Source organism: Trachurus japonicus, chromosome 1 (genome assembly GCF_045865225.1).
Source record: "Trachurus japonicus isolate A0001 chromosome 1, Traja_1.0".
Lineage (NCBI taxonomy): Eukaryota > Metazoa > Chordata > Actinopteri > Carangiformes > Carangidae > Trachurus > Trachurus japonicus.
In genome coordinates, this window is record NC_140907.1 from 38,437,499 (window position 1) to 38,453,514 (window position 16,016).

At 40.3% G+C, this 16,016-nt stretch overlaps 1 protein-coding gene across 1 annotated transcript in view; it reads right to left on the reverse strand.

The window, feature by feature from the left end:
- akt3b (v-akt murine thymoma viral oncogene homolog 3b) overlaps nucleotides 1–16,016 on the reverse strand; it is a 39,595-nt gene that overhangs the window by 15,549 nt on the left and 8,030 nt on the right. The window contains exons 2-6 of the mRNA XM_085787401.1: nucleotides 13,827–13,952; nucleotides 13,599–13,710; nucleotides 5,544–5,688; nucleotides 3,538–3,669; nucleotides 3,316–3,381 (exon numbers count right to left, since the gene is read on the reverse strand). Of these exons, the coding sequence (XP_085643527.1) occupies nucleotides 3,316–3,381; nucleotides 3,538–3,669; nucleotides 5,544–5,688; nucleotides 13,599–13,710; nucleotides 13,827–13,952 (581 nt within the window). The remainder of the gene's footprint in view (nucleotides 1–3,315; nucleotides 3,382–3,537; nucleotides 3,670–5,543; nucleotides 5,689–13,598; nucleotides 13,711–13,826; nucleotides 13,953–16,016) is intronic.

Here is a 16,016-nt window from a genome sequence, read left to right on the forward strand (position 1 = left end):
AACAAAAAAAGATTTGATTTAATTCTTTTTTTTTTATTGAAACACGTCGTCTCGTCTCAGTGTTTGAGTCGTTTGTTTCAGAGGAACAGAAGCTGCTCTGATTCCTCCTGCTGCTGCCGCTCACATCACAAGTGGCTCGTTTCTAAACTTAGGTGGATTCATGTCAACACAGGTGTGTGTGTGTGTGTGTGTGTGTGTGTGTGTGTGTGTGCAGGGCCGTTGCTAGGAATTCTGGGCCCCCTTAAAGAATACTAAAGTGGGCCCCTCACCCTAACTTTTCCTTTTTTTTTTCTTAGACTACGGATGTATTATCGTTTTTTATTTAGCCTACTTTGTTTTGATGCTAATGCAGCATTACACTGCAAAAACTCAAGTATCTTAGCAAGAATATTTGTCTTATTTCTAGTCAAAATGTCATTTCTAGTCAAAACAAATCTCATTCTACTTAAAATAAGACTCATCATATTAAAAGCAGCTTGTTTTTAGACACTTTTTACTTCTTTCACGCAGATTTTCACTTAGAATAAGTAGAAAAATCTGATAGTGGAGCAAGTTTTTCTTCCTTATTACAAGCACAAAAAATTTACTTTCACTGGCAGATTTTTCTATTTATTGTGACTTTAAAGCAGAAGTAAGTGATATATTTGTGTTAATATAAATCTTAAATAGTTATATCTTCCAACAGCAATCACTTCTACAGTGATGTTGCTAGGTACGCGTCCTGCGTCCCTGACGCATTAAAATCTAACAGGACGCAGTAAACTCACTATCCATGCGTCCCGGGGACGCACCTCATTTTCCCATGAAAAATGATACATTGTTAACAACAACTCGTGTTTAAAATCATGGGAATGACCGGCGGACGGCCATTATCCACCATTTAACCCACACAGCCATAGGTGTTGATATTGCCCCGACCATTGAGCAGCAACGTAACAAGAAGACGAAGCGGCGGTAGTCGGTAGTTTTTTCTCTCTCTCTCTCTCTTTTTTTTTTTTTTTGCCGCCGTAGTGTTTGTTGGAGCGGCGTGGTGCTGCACGTGACGCGCTGACGTTAGTGTGTTTACATTTACGACGAGCATTAATTCTCAGTCCAAACCCGTAAAAAAAAAAAAAAGCCCTGCCTCACCGAGTCATATTCTCGGCGCGAACCCGGCTCGAACCAGCGCGTCCGGACGGGTTGGGCCGTCCATGCTTAGAGCCCAAAACAACAGTCCAGAGATCCGAGGGACAGAGAGAGACAGCGCAGCAACAGGTGTCTGTGTGTGTGTGTGTGTGCGTGCGTGTGCTACCTGCTGTAAAGGGGGCTGTCCAGCCACAGCTCCCCACTAGACCAGTTCTGAGTTCAGTTTAAGTTTCATACACTCCAGCCATTCTTGCCATTACAATGATAGGAACCTCAGTCAGTACTAAATCTGCTTCTTTCTTTCTTTTAAATTTACTTAAGCAGCTACAAAATATATTAGACATGTACCACACATCTGGCTGGAAGGTCTCAATGGTTCAAGAACTTTTTTTCCATCATTAAATATTAAAATGGAGCCAAGTAGCCTACTGCATGTTTGTTTTCCTTTTAAATAAGTTCAATGTCAAGTGCTAATTCCACCTGCCATAACTGGCTCTCTCTCTCTTGTCTCTCTGGCTCTCAGACAGTGTGTGTGATATTTACAACACACACACACTGTAATAATATCTGCACCTATTGATTGACATGCTGTTTTTGAGGTTTTTCTCTCCTTATGTCATTGTGTGTAATGGCTGCACTGTTGCCGTGTCGCGCTCCCATGGTCGCGCTATGGGTCCGTATAATTTCCTGCTTTTTTGTCCTTGGCCAATCACATCCCTGATCACACAGGGACAACATGGGGCTGCCTGTGTGAGTTTTATTAATGTTTACATCAGGTTGAGTTAAACAAATCAGTTTATGCTGCTGTGATTTAAGTAAATACAGTAATCATCATAGTGTAGTGGCAGGAAAGACCATTTAATCTGTATCAAATATTGTGTTGGTCAAAAACAAGTTCAATTTAAAGTCAGAGGAAAAATGTTTAGGGTGTTTTTACTGTTCCTAAATGTAAAAATGGGTCACATTGGACCCTCAACATTATTTAAAGGTTAAATAACGTGTTACTTAAACATTTTTCATTGTGCTGTGCTCTAAAAATATACTAACAAATACTAGTGTAGAGTCCTGTATAAGGAATGTTGAGCTTAAACTTAAACTTAAATTTAGGTTCTCAGGAAAATAGCTGCTCATCAGTAAATAATTAATGAATCGATGAGGTCCATCAACTATCGATTAATGAATTAATCGATAATTTGCATCCCTAGGCCCTAGTTTTTTTTTAAATTGTGGTATCGAATAAGTATAGAGAATCGTGGAAATTTACAGAAATTCTGGTATTATGACAACCCTATTGGGGACCCATTGAATTTCCCAGGGACCCACCCAAATCACCACCTGTGGGTCCCAGGGACTCACTACATTGAAAACCTATCAACATCACTGCTTCTATAGAGTGTTTGGACTGAAACACGGGTCTGTCAGTCCCTCTGCTCTGCTCTGAGCCGAGGAGAAAACATTTATCGTATCCTACAGTTTTTATCCAATGAGGAGAGAGAACGGCACGCAGGGCTGTGTGTGCAGCCAAGGGACGCCGTGAATGTGGCGACGTAGGGACGAGGACTGTTATGGTGCGTTCAAGGCAACTCGTATTTTTCCGACCGTGAAGTGGTACCAGTTCGATCTGGTACGAGTTCACCGGTCAGAAGTTACGAGTGGCCGTTATAGTGACTTTCACAGGTAAAACAGGTCGGAAAAACACGAGTGGGTTGCCTGGAACGCTACAAAGTCGTAAGTTGTGACTTGAAGCTGTAATTTACGATTTCAAAAGCCTGCCTGGAACGCAGCATTAGCCAAAACGACCGGACCACTTACTTCTGCTTTAAGTGAAAATGATCTAAAAACAAGTTAATTTTTAGGTAATGAGTCTTATTTTAAGTGGAAAGAGATTAGTTTTGACTAGAAATGAGACATTTGGACAAGAAATAAGACAAATATTCTTGGAAAGATGTTGAGTTTTTACAGTGTACTATGAGTATTAGTCAGGGTCTTACGCAGAATAAATCAGTCATACAAAGATTAGACTACTGGGGTTTTTTATGGGCCCCACTGGGCGCTGGGCCCCTAGAGTTATCATCACCTTTCTCCCCTATACAACGGCCCTGTGTGTGTGTGTGTGTGTGTGTGTGTGTGTGAATGTGTGTGTGTGTGTGTGTGTGTGTGTGTGTGATGTTTCAACGCACTGATACTCACCGTTAGGAATGGATGTCGAGTGTTTTTTAATACCCTACTTTCTGTGAGTGTGTGAGCAACTTCATCCTGCGACAGAGAAACGAAACAAAGACAAAGTTAGTTAGAGTTAAACACACACACACACAGACAGAAACACACACAGACACACACACAGACACACACACATCTGTTTTAGATATTACAAGATACAACAAAACACAAAGTGAATTAGTTTGAACGGACCTTGGCTATAATGACTTCCTTCTTCAGGATCTTCATGGCGTAGTAGGTGCCGCTCGCCTTCTCCCTCACCAGAATGACTTTCCCAAAAGTGCCTTTACCCAGAAGCTTCAGATAGTCAAAGTCATTCATTGTCTGGACACAAAGAGACAAAAGAGACAGGAAATGATGTTAAAGCTCCTTCAGAATAAAGGTAGATGTTTGTGTTAAAGGTCCTTCAGAATAAAGGTAGATGTTTGTGTTAAAGCTCCTTCAAAATAAAGGTAGACGTTTGTGTTAAAGCTCCATACAGTATAAAGGTAGATGTTTGTGTTAAAGCTCCATACAGTATAAAGGTAGATGTGTTAAAGCTCCATACAGTATAAAGGTAGATGTTTGTGTTAAAGCTCCTTCAGTATAAAGGTAGATGTTTGTGTTAAAGCTCCATACAGTATAAAGGTAGATGTTTGTGTTAAAGCTCCATACAGTATAAAGGTAGATGTTTGTATTAAAGCTCCATACAGTATAAAGGTAGATGTTTGTATTAAAGCTCCATACAGTATAAAGGTAGATGTTTGTATTAAAGCTCCATACAGTATAAAGGTAGATGTTTGTGTTAAAGCTCCATACAGTATAAAGGTAGATGTTTGTGTTAAAGCTCCATACAGTATAAAGGTAGATGTTTGTGTTAAAGCTCCATACAGTATAAAGGTAGATGTTTGTATTAAAGCTCCATACAGTATAAAGGTAGATGTTTGTGTTAAAGCTCCATACAGTATAAAGGTAGATGTTTGTGTTAAAGCTCCATACAGTATAAAGGTAGATGTTTGTGTTAAAGCTCCATACAGTATAAAGGTAGATGTCCATGTGCAGTGTGATTATAAAGCAGCTCTAGGTTCTATATTAATACTGTGAAAGTATCAAAGCCTCAGTCCACAGAGAAATACACACAGCCTGTATTCAGAAACTGAGCCTTAAAACCAGCCGTCAGGACTTCCTGTCACTTTGTGATGTCACAACTAAGCCCCGCCCCCTCACCACCTGGACAACACCATACATCCACCCAACAACTTGCAGGATTTGGTTTCTCTGAGTGTTTTATAGACCGAATCTCCTTGTTGTTTACATTCTACTTCCGGGTAGAAAACCAGCACGTCATTTGAATGAGATCAATAGTAACGAACGAGAGTTTAGCTATATATCATATTTTTCACGCCCTATCACCGTTTAGACAAATCTGAAATGATTGAAGAAACATTACTATTTATGTGTGTGTGTTTTGTGTTGCTATGTGTTGTATTTATTCAGTTTGGGGGAATCACGGTGTCTAGAAAGCATCAGTGGCTCAGCTGACAGGGACAGCTAACGGTAGCTAAGCTAACGGTAGCTAAGCTAACAGCAGTAGCTAAGCTAACGGCGGTAGCTAAGCTAACAGCAGGACGTCAGCTGTTAAAACCCTCCCGTTGTGGGACACCACATGAAACTACTCCAGTTAGCTCAGTCATGTTGGAACTCAGATATCCGCTGGAGAAAATATTTGTTCATGGAGCGTTTATTGAGTCACTGAGTTATTAAAGTTAAACAGGTAGCTAACCGTTAGCCCAGCTAATCTATGATAACCATGACTAATTACAAAAATGTGCACACGTAAATAGTAATGTTTGTCCAATCATTGGTTTTATAGACTTTACAAACATCAGATTAGTCTAAACGGTGATATAGTGACATGAAAAAGTAGATAAATATAGTGAAACTCTCGTCCGTCACTATTGTTCTCATGCTGGTTTTCTACCAGGAAGTAGTTGTAAACAACAAGGAGATTCGTCCTATTCTGAAATCTGCTCTATTTTTAATTGGATCACTTTAGAAAACAGTCAGCCAATCAGAAGAGAGTCTCAGAGCCTCCTCCTCTCTTCTGATTGGCTGACACTGATCTGTTGTTGCTAGAGCTCCAGAGAGAAGCTGAGAACTACACTGAGATGCTTTTCTTTAAACCTTTTGGGAGCAGATAGTTGTTAAGCGGTCGTCACCTTTCGTTTGTAGTGGCTGATGGAGGTGTCCATCTCCTCCTCGTTGACGTTCTCGATCTGGGAGGTGGGGCTGCACAGGATGCCCTCCTCCTCCTGCTTGGCCAGAGACTCTGCCACCATCTGGATCGCCTCGGCCCACTCGTCCCTGCACCACAACAAAGATATTCAATAATATATGGAAAGATCCTCCATGAGAGGCTCCAATGATAGAAATGGTTTCACTTCCTGTCTCTCTAAATGGGCGTGGCCAACCGTCACCACCTCGTCTGTGATCGTGTGTGTGGATTTATACAATTTGTAGGTAGATGAAAGTGAGATATTTATATTTTCTTATGATAACATTACATATTTACACTACTAACAGTCATATTTAGCATGACAAAAATAATTTAAATCATTTTCACGGGAGTTCGCGGGCGTTTGTTTCACGTTGCCTAGGAGATCTGAGCCAAATCTGGCGAGAGTGTGTCGTAGAGACAGAGACAGGTCTGGAACAAAGTGGATTTTCTCCTGATGTGTCCGTCTGAAAATTGTCCATTTTGGTGTCAAACTGTTCAGAAGAGATGTGGCTTGTGAAAAATGATCTCAAAAATTACTTCAGTGACTGTGGGGAGAAAGGACAGACCATAATCTGTGTTCACGTTAAATAATTGTCCCACTGGAGTCAATACACTCCAGGCTGCCTCTGGTCTCCCTAAAGGGGCGTGGCCGAGCAGAAGCCCACGTGACATCATACAGCAGTGAATTTTTGGAAATATTAGAGAGAAATTTCTGGAAAAAAGTGGTTCAATTTCTCCAAAAACATTTAAACATTTCTAGGAAGAAGTGGTAAAAATAAAAAAATAAAAAAAAAATGTATAGAAAAAATGTTTAAAACAAAAAAGTGTAAAAACAAAATCTAGAAAAAGTGGTAAAATTAGAAGAAAAAAAAACTTCTAGAAAAAAATGGTAAAATTTCTCGTAAAAAATGTTCAAAATAAAAATAAAAAAGTAAAAGTTTTCTAGAAAAAAGTGGTAAAATTTCTAAAACAAAAAGTAAAAAAAAAAATCTAGAAAAAGTGGTAAAATAAAATAAAAACTTCCAGAAAAAAGTGGTAACATTTCTCGTAAAAAATGTTCAAAACCCCCTTCAAATCTAGGTCCTTGAGAGATTTGAAGGGGGTCCCTGATTTTTTCTTGAAACTTAACCACTTTTTCTAGATTTTTTTTTTTTACTTTTTGTTTCAGAAATTTTACCGCTTTTTTCTAGAAAATTTTTACTTTTTTATTACTGTATGAACCACTGTCATACAGGAAGCTGACTGGTCATGGAAGGTCTTGGCTTATAAACCGTCTTTGAGGACAACACACACACACACACACACACACAGCAGCAGCAGCACACGACGGGTTAAAGTTAAAACCACCACAAAAACTTCCAGTCCTCCTGGCCCACCAGCATCAACACCGCCCACCGCTGCTGCTGCTGCTGGATGGAGGATGTTTTCAGTCTCTTTGTGTCAATAACAAACCTCAGGTGACAACTCATGATGTATACACTATATTGTGTTTTTGGTACCAGAACCCCTTCAAAACTTGGCGTCCAGCCTCGGCCCCACACCCCGGCTTCCTGTCTTTCTTCTGGCCGAGTTCACCGACGCTCTCACACAGTCTGCTGCAGTAGGACTTCATCTACACTTTTATTTATTTATTTATTATCGCCTCTAATTCCAGATGCCACAGTTTCTTTTTTTTTCAGTTTTTATCTGGCGTCTGTTGAGAGTGAGTCCACACCCACGTCTGTGTTTATTGCTTTTCTTCATTAAATATCTTTTTTCAGGTGGATTAGGAATATGTAGGGTTTTGTCTTTAATGACCAAGAAGAGATTCTGGAATCTGGATGTGACCATCACCTGACAGTCTGAACCCTAACATGTGTAGGCTAAAGTATGTAGGGTAACGTTTGTAGGCTAAAGTATGTACGCTAACATGTGTAGGCTAAAGTATGTAGACTAACATGTGTAGGCTAAGGTGTGTAGGATAATGAATGTGTAGGCTAACACATGTAGGCTAAAGTATGTAGGCTAACATGTGTAGGCTAAAGTATGTAGGCTAACTTGTGTAGGCTAAAGTATTTAGGCTAACATGTGTAGGCTAATGTGTGTAGGCTAACATGTGTAGGCTAAAGTATTTAGGCTAACTTGTGTAGGCTAAGGTATGCAGGCTAACATGTGTAGGCTAACATGTGTAGGCTAAAGTATGTAGGCTAACATGTGTAGGCTAAAGTGTGTAGACTAACATGTGTAGGCTAAAGTATGTAGACTAACATGTGTAGGCTAAAGTATGTAGACTAACACGTGTAGGCTAAAGTATGTAGGCTAACTTGTGTAGGCTAAGGTATGCAGGCTAACATGTGTAGGCTAAAGTATGTAGGCTAACATGTGTAGGCTAAAGTATGTAGGCTAACATGTGTAGGCTAAAGTATGTAGGCTAACATGTGTAGGCTAAAGTGTGTAGGCTAACATGTGTAGGCTAAAGTGTGTAGACTAACATGTGTAGGCTAAAGTATGTAGACTAACATGTGTAGGCTAAAGTATGTAGACTAACATGTGTAGGCTAAAGTATGTAGACTAACATGTGTAGGCTAAAGTATGTAGGCTAACATGTGTAGGCTAAAGTATGTAGACTAACATGTGTAGGCTAAAGTATGTAGGCTATCATGTGTAGGCTAAAGTATGGAGGCTATCATGTGTAGGCTAAAGTATGGAGGCTAACATGTGTAGGCTAAAGTATGGAGGCTATCATGTGTAGGCTAAAGTATGTAGGCTAACATGTGTAGGCTAAAGTATGTAGGCTAACATGTGTAGGCTAAAGTATGTAGGCTATCATGTGTAGGCTAAAGTATGGAGGCTAACATGTGTAGGCTAAAGTATGGAGGCTAACATGTGTAGGCTAAAGTATGTAGGCTATCATGTGTAGGCTAAAGTATGGAGGCTATCATGTGTAGGCTAAAGTATGGAGGCTATCATGTGTAGGCTAAAGTATGGAGGCTAACATGTGTAGGCTAAAGTATGGAGGCTATCATGTGTAGGCTAAAGTATGTAGGCTAACATGTGTAGGCTAAAGTATGTAGGCTAACATGTGTAGGCTTAAGTATGTAGGCTAACATGTGTAGGCTAAGGTGTGTAGGATAATGAATGTGTAGGCTCATATGTGTGTAGGGTAAGGCTAACGTATGTAAGCGAACTTGTGTACGCTAACATATGTAGGCTAACGTATGTACGCTAAAGTATGTAGACTAACATGTGTACGCTAACATATGTAGGCTAACATGTGTACCAGTGGCGGCTGGTCAATAGAGGGCGCTCGGGCGCCGCCCCCCCTGATGAAAAGCGATTTTTAATTATTATAATTTTTTCCAAAATAATAATTTAAAATTAATATTTTTTTCTTATTGTACCTGTGAATGTGATATGAATTCTTAAAATCGAGCTGTATATAAAATAAAACCATTATTTAGAGGCTAATTTGCCTACAGGTTCATTTACTGTCTCTGTTATATCTATCGCTTGTGTCTGGGGCGCTGGAGAAGTCGCCCGAGCAGTGTACCGGCTCAGCCAATCAGTGACTGTTGCTAAGTAAAAAATATACGGGGCAACAGGTAATTTAGCCAATCAGCGTCGTCGGATTTTATGCCTTTGGGGCTCAGAAAATATCGCCCCAAACCAAACATTTTGGTCTCCCGTGGCAACCAGAAATCGAGGGGGAAATTAACCGAGGAGCTGTCCTCGGTAGCAGGATGGCTACGGAGTTTTCATCAGTTTCAAATTCTGTTTCCCGTATAATTTACTTTTTTTAAACAGTGAGGACAGATACCACACGGACTGTTACTGGAGTTAGAGACCTATTTATCTGAACGGATTACAAAACATGAACTCTCAAGGGACACATGAACGGTGCTGTCAGCTAACGTTAGCCAAGCTAGGCAGGACTAGCAGCAGAGCTTCACAGCTGGATGAAAAACACAGTTTCACGGTGAGGAAATACAACCAACAGGTGGATAAAACTCTGTGGGCCGGTGGCGGGAGGCTGCTATGATGTGACAGGAGGCCGTAGTGTGTGAGAGGAGCACCGGAGGACCGGAGCACCGTTAACCGGCACGTCAGAGACTGCTCTCTCTTGATGCTCGGAGACAACTTCTGGACTACATGCTGTTGGTTCGTCCGCGGTGCGTTCACAGCTCGTCCGAGAGCGTTTTTATTAGTTCATCCAGCTTCTGGGACACTGGACTGGACACTGTTATTCCTGAGTGACACCAGGGGAAACTACTCACCCAGGCTGTGACAGGACGTCTGTGATGAGGAGCATCAGGCTGCAGCACTGTTCAATATGTTTACAGGTGTGACCAGTACGTTCACAGTTAGACTCGTCATTAAACCTGATAATGCAGCAGTTAAGTTAACATCTCACATCAGCAAGGTCAGACCAAACTTAATCACGTTATGCTCCTCATATAGTGTTCCTGTCACACTTTGTCTATAGTTAACATTAATCACTGCTGTAGGTTACATCATACACATGCCTTTTAATAACGATATTTTTGTATTAAGAGTATTTGCTAATATATTTCACGTCCACTGTGTGCCACCAGTGAAAGATTACTGTTTGTTCATTGTCATTATCTGTCAAACTGCTGATTTATGAAGGCAAATAAATAATTAATGTTTATCCCTAAAAATGGGTTTGGGGTTCTTTTATCAAGATGGTCACCAAAAACTTCAGGGACAAACAGCCCCACCTAGAATATTTTTCACCAGCCGCCACTGATGTGTACGCTAACGTATGTAGGCCTACTTGTATAACGTATGTAGGCTAACGTATGTACACTAACATGTGTAGGCTAATGTATGTAGGCTAACTTGTGTATGCTAACGTAGGCTTACATATGTAGGCTAACTTGTGTACACTAACGTATTCAGGCTAACGTACGCATGTGTAGGCTAATGTATGTAGGCTAACTTGTGTATGCTAACGTAGGCTTACATATGTAGGCTAACTTGTGTGCGCTAAAGTATGCAGGCTAACGTATCCATGTGTAGGCTAACGTATGTAGGCTAACTTGTGTACACTAAAGTATGCAGGCTAACGTATCCATGTGTAGGCTAACGTATGTAGGCTTACATATGTATGCTAACGTATGCAGGCTAACGTATCCATGTGTAGGCTAACGTATGTAGGCTTACATATGTAGGCTAACATATGTACGCTAACGTATGCAGGCTAACGTATCCATGTGTACGCTAACGTATGCAGGCTAACGTATCCATGTGTACGCTAACGTATGTAGGCTAACGTATCCATGTGTAGGCTAACGTATGTAGGCTTACATATGTATGCTAACGTATGCAGGCTAACGTATCCATGTGTAGGCTAACGTATGTAGGCTTACATATGTAGGCTAACATATGTACGCTAACGTATGCAGGCTAACGTATCCATGTGTACGCTAACGTATGCAGGCTAACGTATCCATGTGTACGCTAACGTATGTAGGCTAACGTATCCATGTGTAGGCTAACGTATGTAGGCTAACATATGTACGCTAACGTATGCAGGCTAACGTATCCATGTGTACGCTAACGTATGCAGGCTAACGTATCCATGTGTACGCTAACGTATGCAGGCTAACGTATCCATGTGTACGCTAACGTATGCAGGCTAACGTATCCATGTGTACGCTAAAGTATGCAGGCTAACGTATCCATGTGTATGCTAACGTATGTAGGCTTACATATGTACACTAACCACCACTACTTCCTGTTAAAGCTACTAAAGTGCAAAACCATTGAAAAACAAAAAAGTTTTCATGCTGCAAAAGTCTGAACCAGGGTTTAGTTTGGTCCGGACCGAGACCTCGATCCTCTTTACGTCGGACCAGACTTCAGGTCTTTGGTCTGAGGAGATTTCACACCTGTGCATTTGGTTCGGTCCAAACGTGGTAGGTTTGAACGCCTCCTAAAACAAAATCTATGAATCTTCATGACAAACAGAATAACTGAGGATTGAAGCTCTTCTCTTCATAAACCCTCTGACCTCAGACTCCATCGGTAACCTCGGCTGTAACAGACGATGATCGACGGCTCGTTGTTTTCCCTTCATCACTCGCCTCAGAAAATAACAGCACTCAGTATTTTTCTATAGATATTTTTAGATCTGTTTTTTTTTTTAGGCCTGATTTCTTCTCCTTCTTCTCCTCGTGTTGCTAAATTTAGCTCGTCCCAGGGTTTCTGCAGCTTCACCGAGTTCAGTATTAGACTTTTAAATATCTGTCTCACATTCATCTTGAAAATATCAAAGAATGACGGAGAAGCAGGAGGAACGGTGTGGACCAGAGGAATTATCATAAGTTTGTGACTTGTGTGAACACAGGCGCTGTAAGATTTTAGATTCGTCGTAAGGTTGTTTTTTTCCCCCCCATTAACTAAAGGTGTGAAAAGTCGTTAGTTTGAACTCTTGAAGAGGACAGCATGACCGTCTGTTCTTCAGAGAGAACATGAGGGATGTTAACGAATGTGTTCACCTCAAAACCATTCACATACATTGTGCACATGAAGCACATGTCCACTGGGTCTCATTCATGAAACGTGAGCAGCACAGATTTGTGTGTAAACCGTGTGCAGCGGAAATTTACGTGGATTTCCGCATTCATCAATCTTTTAGTAGCTACTCACAAAATGTACACCTGCTCCTGACTGTGTGTAGCGCTTCTGTAAATGTAGAAATGCACAGAAATACTGCTTGTCATTGTTGAAAATTACAATTTTAATTCGTATTACTCTCTCTTATGTTCAAAATACGCTGATGCCTTTGAAACACGTCATTTAAACATGACAAACGATTAGAAATATTTGGAGAGAGACACGTTTTAGGAATCGGACACGCACAAACATGTCAAGGCTCCTTCTAGTGATGATAATAATCTGATATAAAACCAGAATAACTTTCTTTAGCGTCGTAGAGCATCATAAATGCAAAATCTCCGTTCCTTATGTCACACCAGACGTCCGTTCGTTGTTCCCAACATTCACAATCTGTCCTAACGCTGGAAATGTATCGGCCACGACAAAATCGTGCAAAAATCAGCCTGAATTTGGGTTGTGAAAGCGAAAGCATTTCCCAAGAATGTTTTCACTCAACGATAAAGACAAAACGATTAATCCACATTAATATGAGACTCTTTTATAACCAAATACAAACTCCTCTGGGGATATTTAAGTCTCTCACCAGACTTCTCCCTGCCTCCTTGTAAAAGACTTCATGACTCATTACTTGTGATGTTCAACCAATCAGAGAGTGCTATGGGCGGGACAATGCGCAGGACCGCCACAGTATGTGTAAAAAATGAATGGTGTTCAATGGACAGAAAATAATTATTTTCTGATCCCCCAGTCGTTATGCCTTGGATTACACTTACACAAAAGTTGTTTATATTTGACCGTTTATTGTGCCATTGTTCAGTTCGTATGTGAGGGTGATGTCCTGCACCCCCGGCTTAAAAAAAATCCCAGAGGAAACACTGCTCTGCTCCATGACTATACTAAATAAATGTGCCTATTCAAAATCACTGTGCTAATATTTCAGTGTGCACTCTGCTTTATCTGTCTGTTTTCCACGTTAAAGCAAACTGATGTGGCACAGTTTTTTCCCTCCAAAAAAAAAGATTATTTAGAGGAATGCGCACCAGAAAGAGTATCTGAAGAATTTAAATAAGAGAAGTGTTCAGAAGTGTTTTTTTGTAAATGACTAATCGTCAACCAAAAAATAATCGTTAGATTAGTCAAAAAATTAATCGTTAGACTAATCGATTAATCGAAAAAATAGTCAATAGATTAATCGGGAGAAAAATAATCGTTTGGGACAGCCCTAGACTTATTTACATTTGGGACAATAAAAAGACCTGTGTCGAAACTTTTTAAAATGTTCTCAGTTATCAGTGTTGGTGGAGGATCCCTAATGAAAGCCCTAGGCTGTGATTGGACGAGGTGAGGAAGAGGAAGAGGAGGATGAAGTTCTCACCGCTCATCAGGCGTGTCGACGTGGAAGGTCCTCTCGATGACCGTGGTCCACTGCAGGCAGCGGATGATGAAGGTGTTTGGTTTGGGCCGCTCCGTCTTCATCAGCTGACATTCTGCAGGTCACACACACACACACAGAGAGGTTCATGTTTGTACGTTTTGTTTTCACGGTGTGTGTGTGTGTGTGTGTGTAACGTTGCCGTGGCGTTGCGTTGCGGCGAGGTCTCACTTGCTACAGAGAAGTTGTTGAGCGGGTAGGCCAGGTCCGAGTCCTGGGGTTTGTCCTTGTAGCCGATGAAGGAGCCGTCCGTCTTCAGCAGGAAGTAGCGCGGCCGCCAGTTCTTGATGTACTCACCTGTGGAGAGGAGAGAGAGTGTGTCAGTTGTGTTGTGCTTTTATTTTGGTAAGTCGGTGAATAGTTAAAGGGATAGTTCAACATTTTGGCAAACTGGCCCATTGCCATAATAATCCCTATAGTCATTATAGCAGTAGGTTCGTTACCTTTAATTGTCGGTGCAAGCTATTTTTAGAACGGCGGAGCAGAGCGGTGAGCTGCTCAGAGCTACGCTACAAACGGAGGCTCATTATGGGATTTCTTGGTTTCCCTCATCAAACTCATCAAATACACAATCCAACAACTCCACAACGCTCTGGTGGACAAGTTGTGAGCTGCACATTCACCACGCTATGAGATAATAACACAACGTTACCACACAGAGTTGTTTTAGAGGGAAATACAGAGACTGATGATGAAAAACTGTCCCTGAAGGCAACACGCATCAGCGGATTTGCATGAATTTCCCTCTAAAACAACTTTTTTAACAATGTACGACTTATTCTTGTAAATTTACAACTTTATTCTCGCAATTTATGACTTTATTCTCGTAATGTTATGACTTTTTTCTCGAAGTCTGTGTTTTTTCTCTCAATGTGGCCCTAATACTCCGTCGTAGTAATAATAAATGATAATAATTGTTTAATTTTTATTGTGTACTTTTCCTATACACTGTGAATCACTCTGTCATTAATTTGACCTTTAATTCCATTAATTCTTCCTCTTTCCACTCCTCTGTGCCTTTTGTTGTGTGTTTTATATTCTGACTTGTCCTCATGTGTGAAATGGAAAGACGACAACTGATCAATCATCCAGACTCGTCCCATTATTGGAAGTAGATTCATCGATTAATAATAATAATAGTTAATCACAGGACCAGATGATTTTCAATAACTCATTAAAACACCTTTAAACTTCAGATCTGTTTCCGAGAGGGCTGAAGGAGCACGTCTGTGTCGTAAACACACACACACACACACACACACACACACACACACACACACACACACACACACACACACACACACACACACACACACACACACACACACACACACACACACACACACACACACACACACACACACACACACACACACACACACACACACACACACACACACACACACACACACACACACACACTCTCTCTCTCTCTCCAGTCAGATCAACCTTTGACCTATTTTCTTTTCTTTGTGTTGGTTTTAATTGATTCCCATCTGTGTCACTTCCTGTCCGACATCCCAACACGTCACATGACCCACACAGAGATTTATTTCTAACCCGCTTCAGTTCAGTTCAGTTCAGTTCCCTGGTCCAGAACAACTCTAATGTTTCTTCTCCTTTTAGTTTAGTTTAGTTTAAGTTTTAAAAGAAATAAAACATAATACAGAAATGGACAGACATAACATATAAAAACTTTGCAAAGACAACATATGAACAAAAAATTATCTATCAAGTTATCTAGTCCTTATAATCTATACAGTAAGTTAATTTATGAGTTATTTAACTGGATTTATTCTAATATATTATTATATTTATAATATACATATAGATTTATTCTAACATATGATTACTAATCTTTATCTCTCTATATAGTCATATACATATAAAAACATATACAAACACATTCATACATACAAAGACAAACTGAAAGTAACATGAACAGAGCAACAAATAAACTAAGTCGGTAAATAATACCCAAATAAATAATAATATAATATAATATAATATAATAATGAGACTCTACCTCTGTTTTAGTGTTTTATGGTCTGTTTTATTTATTGGTTTTATTGGTTTTTATTTTTTAATTGTTTTATTTAAATTGTAGATCGGTGAATAGTTAAAGGGATAGTTCAACATTTTGGCAAATTGGCCCATTGCCATAATAATCCCTATAGTCATAGCAGTAGGTTCGTTACCTTTAATTGTCGGTGCAAGCTATTTTTAGAACGGCGGAGCAGAGCCGTGAGCTGCTCAGAGCTACGCTACGGAGGCTCATTGTGGGATTCCTTGGTTTCAAACTCATCAAACTCATCAAATACACAATCCAACAACTCCACAACGCTCTGGTGGACAAGTTGT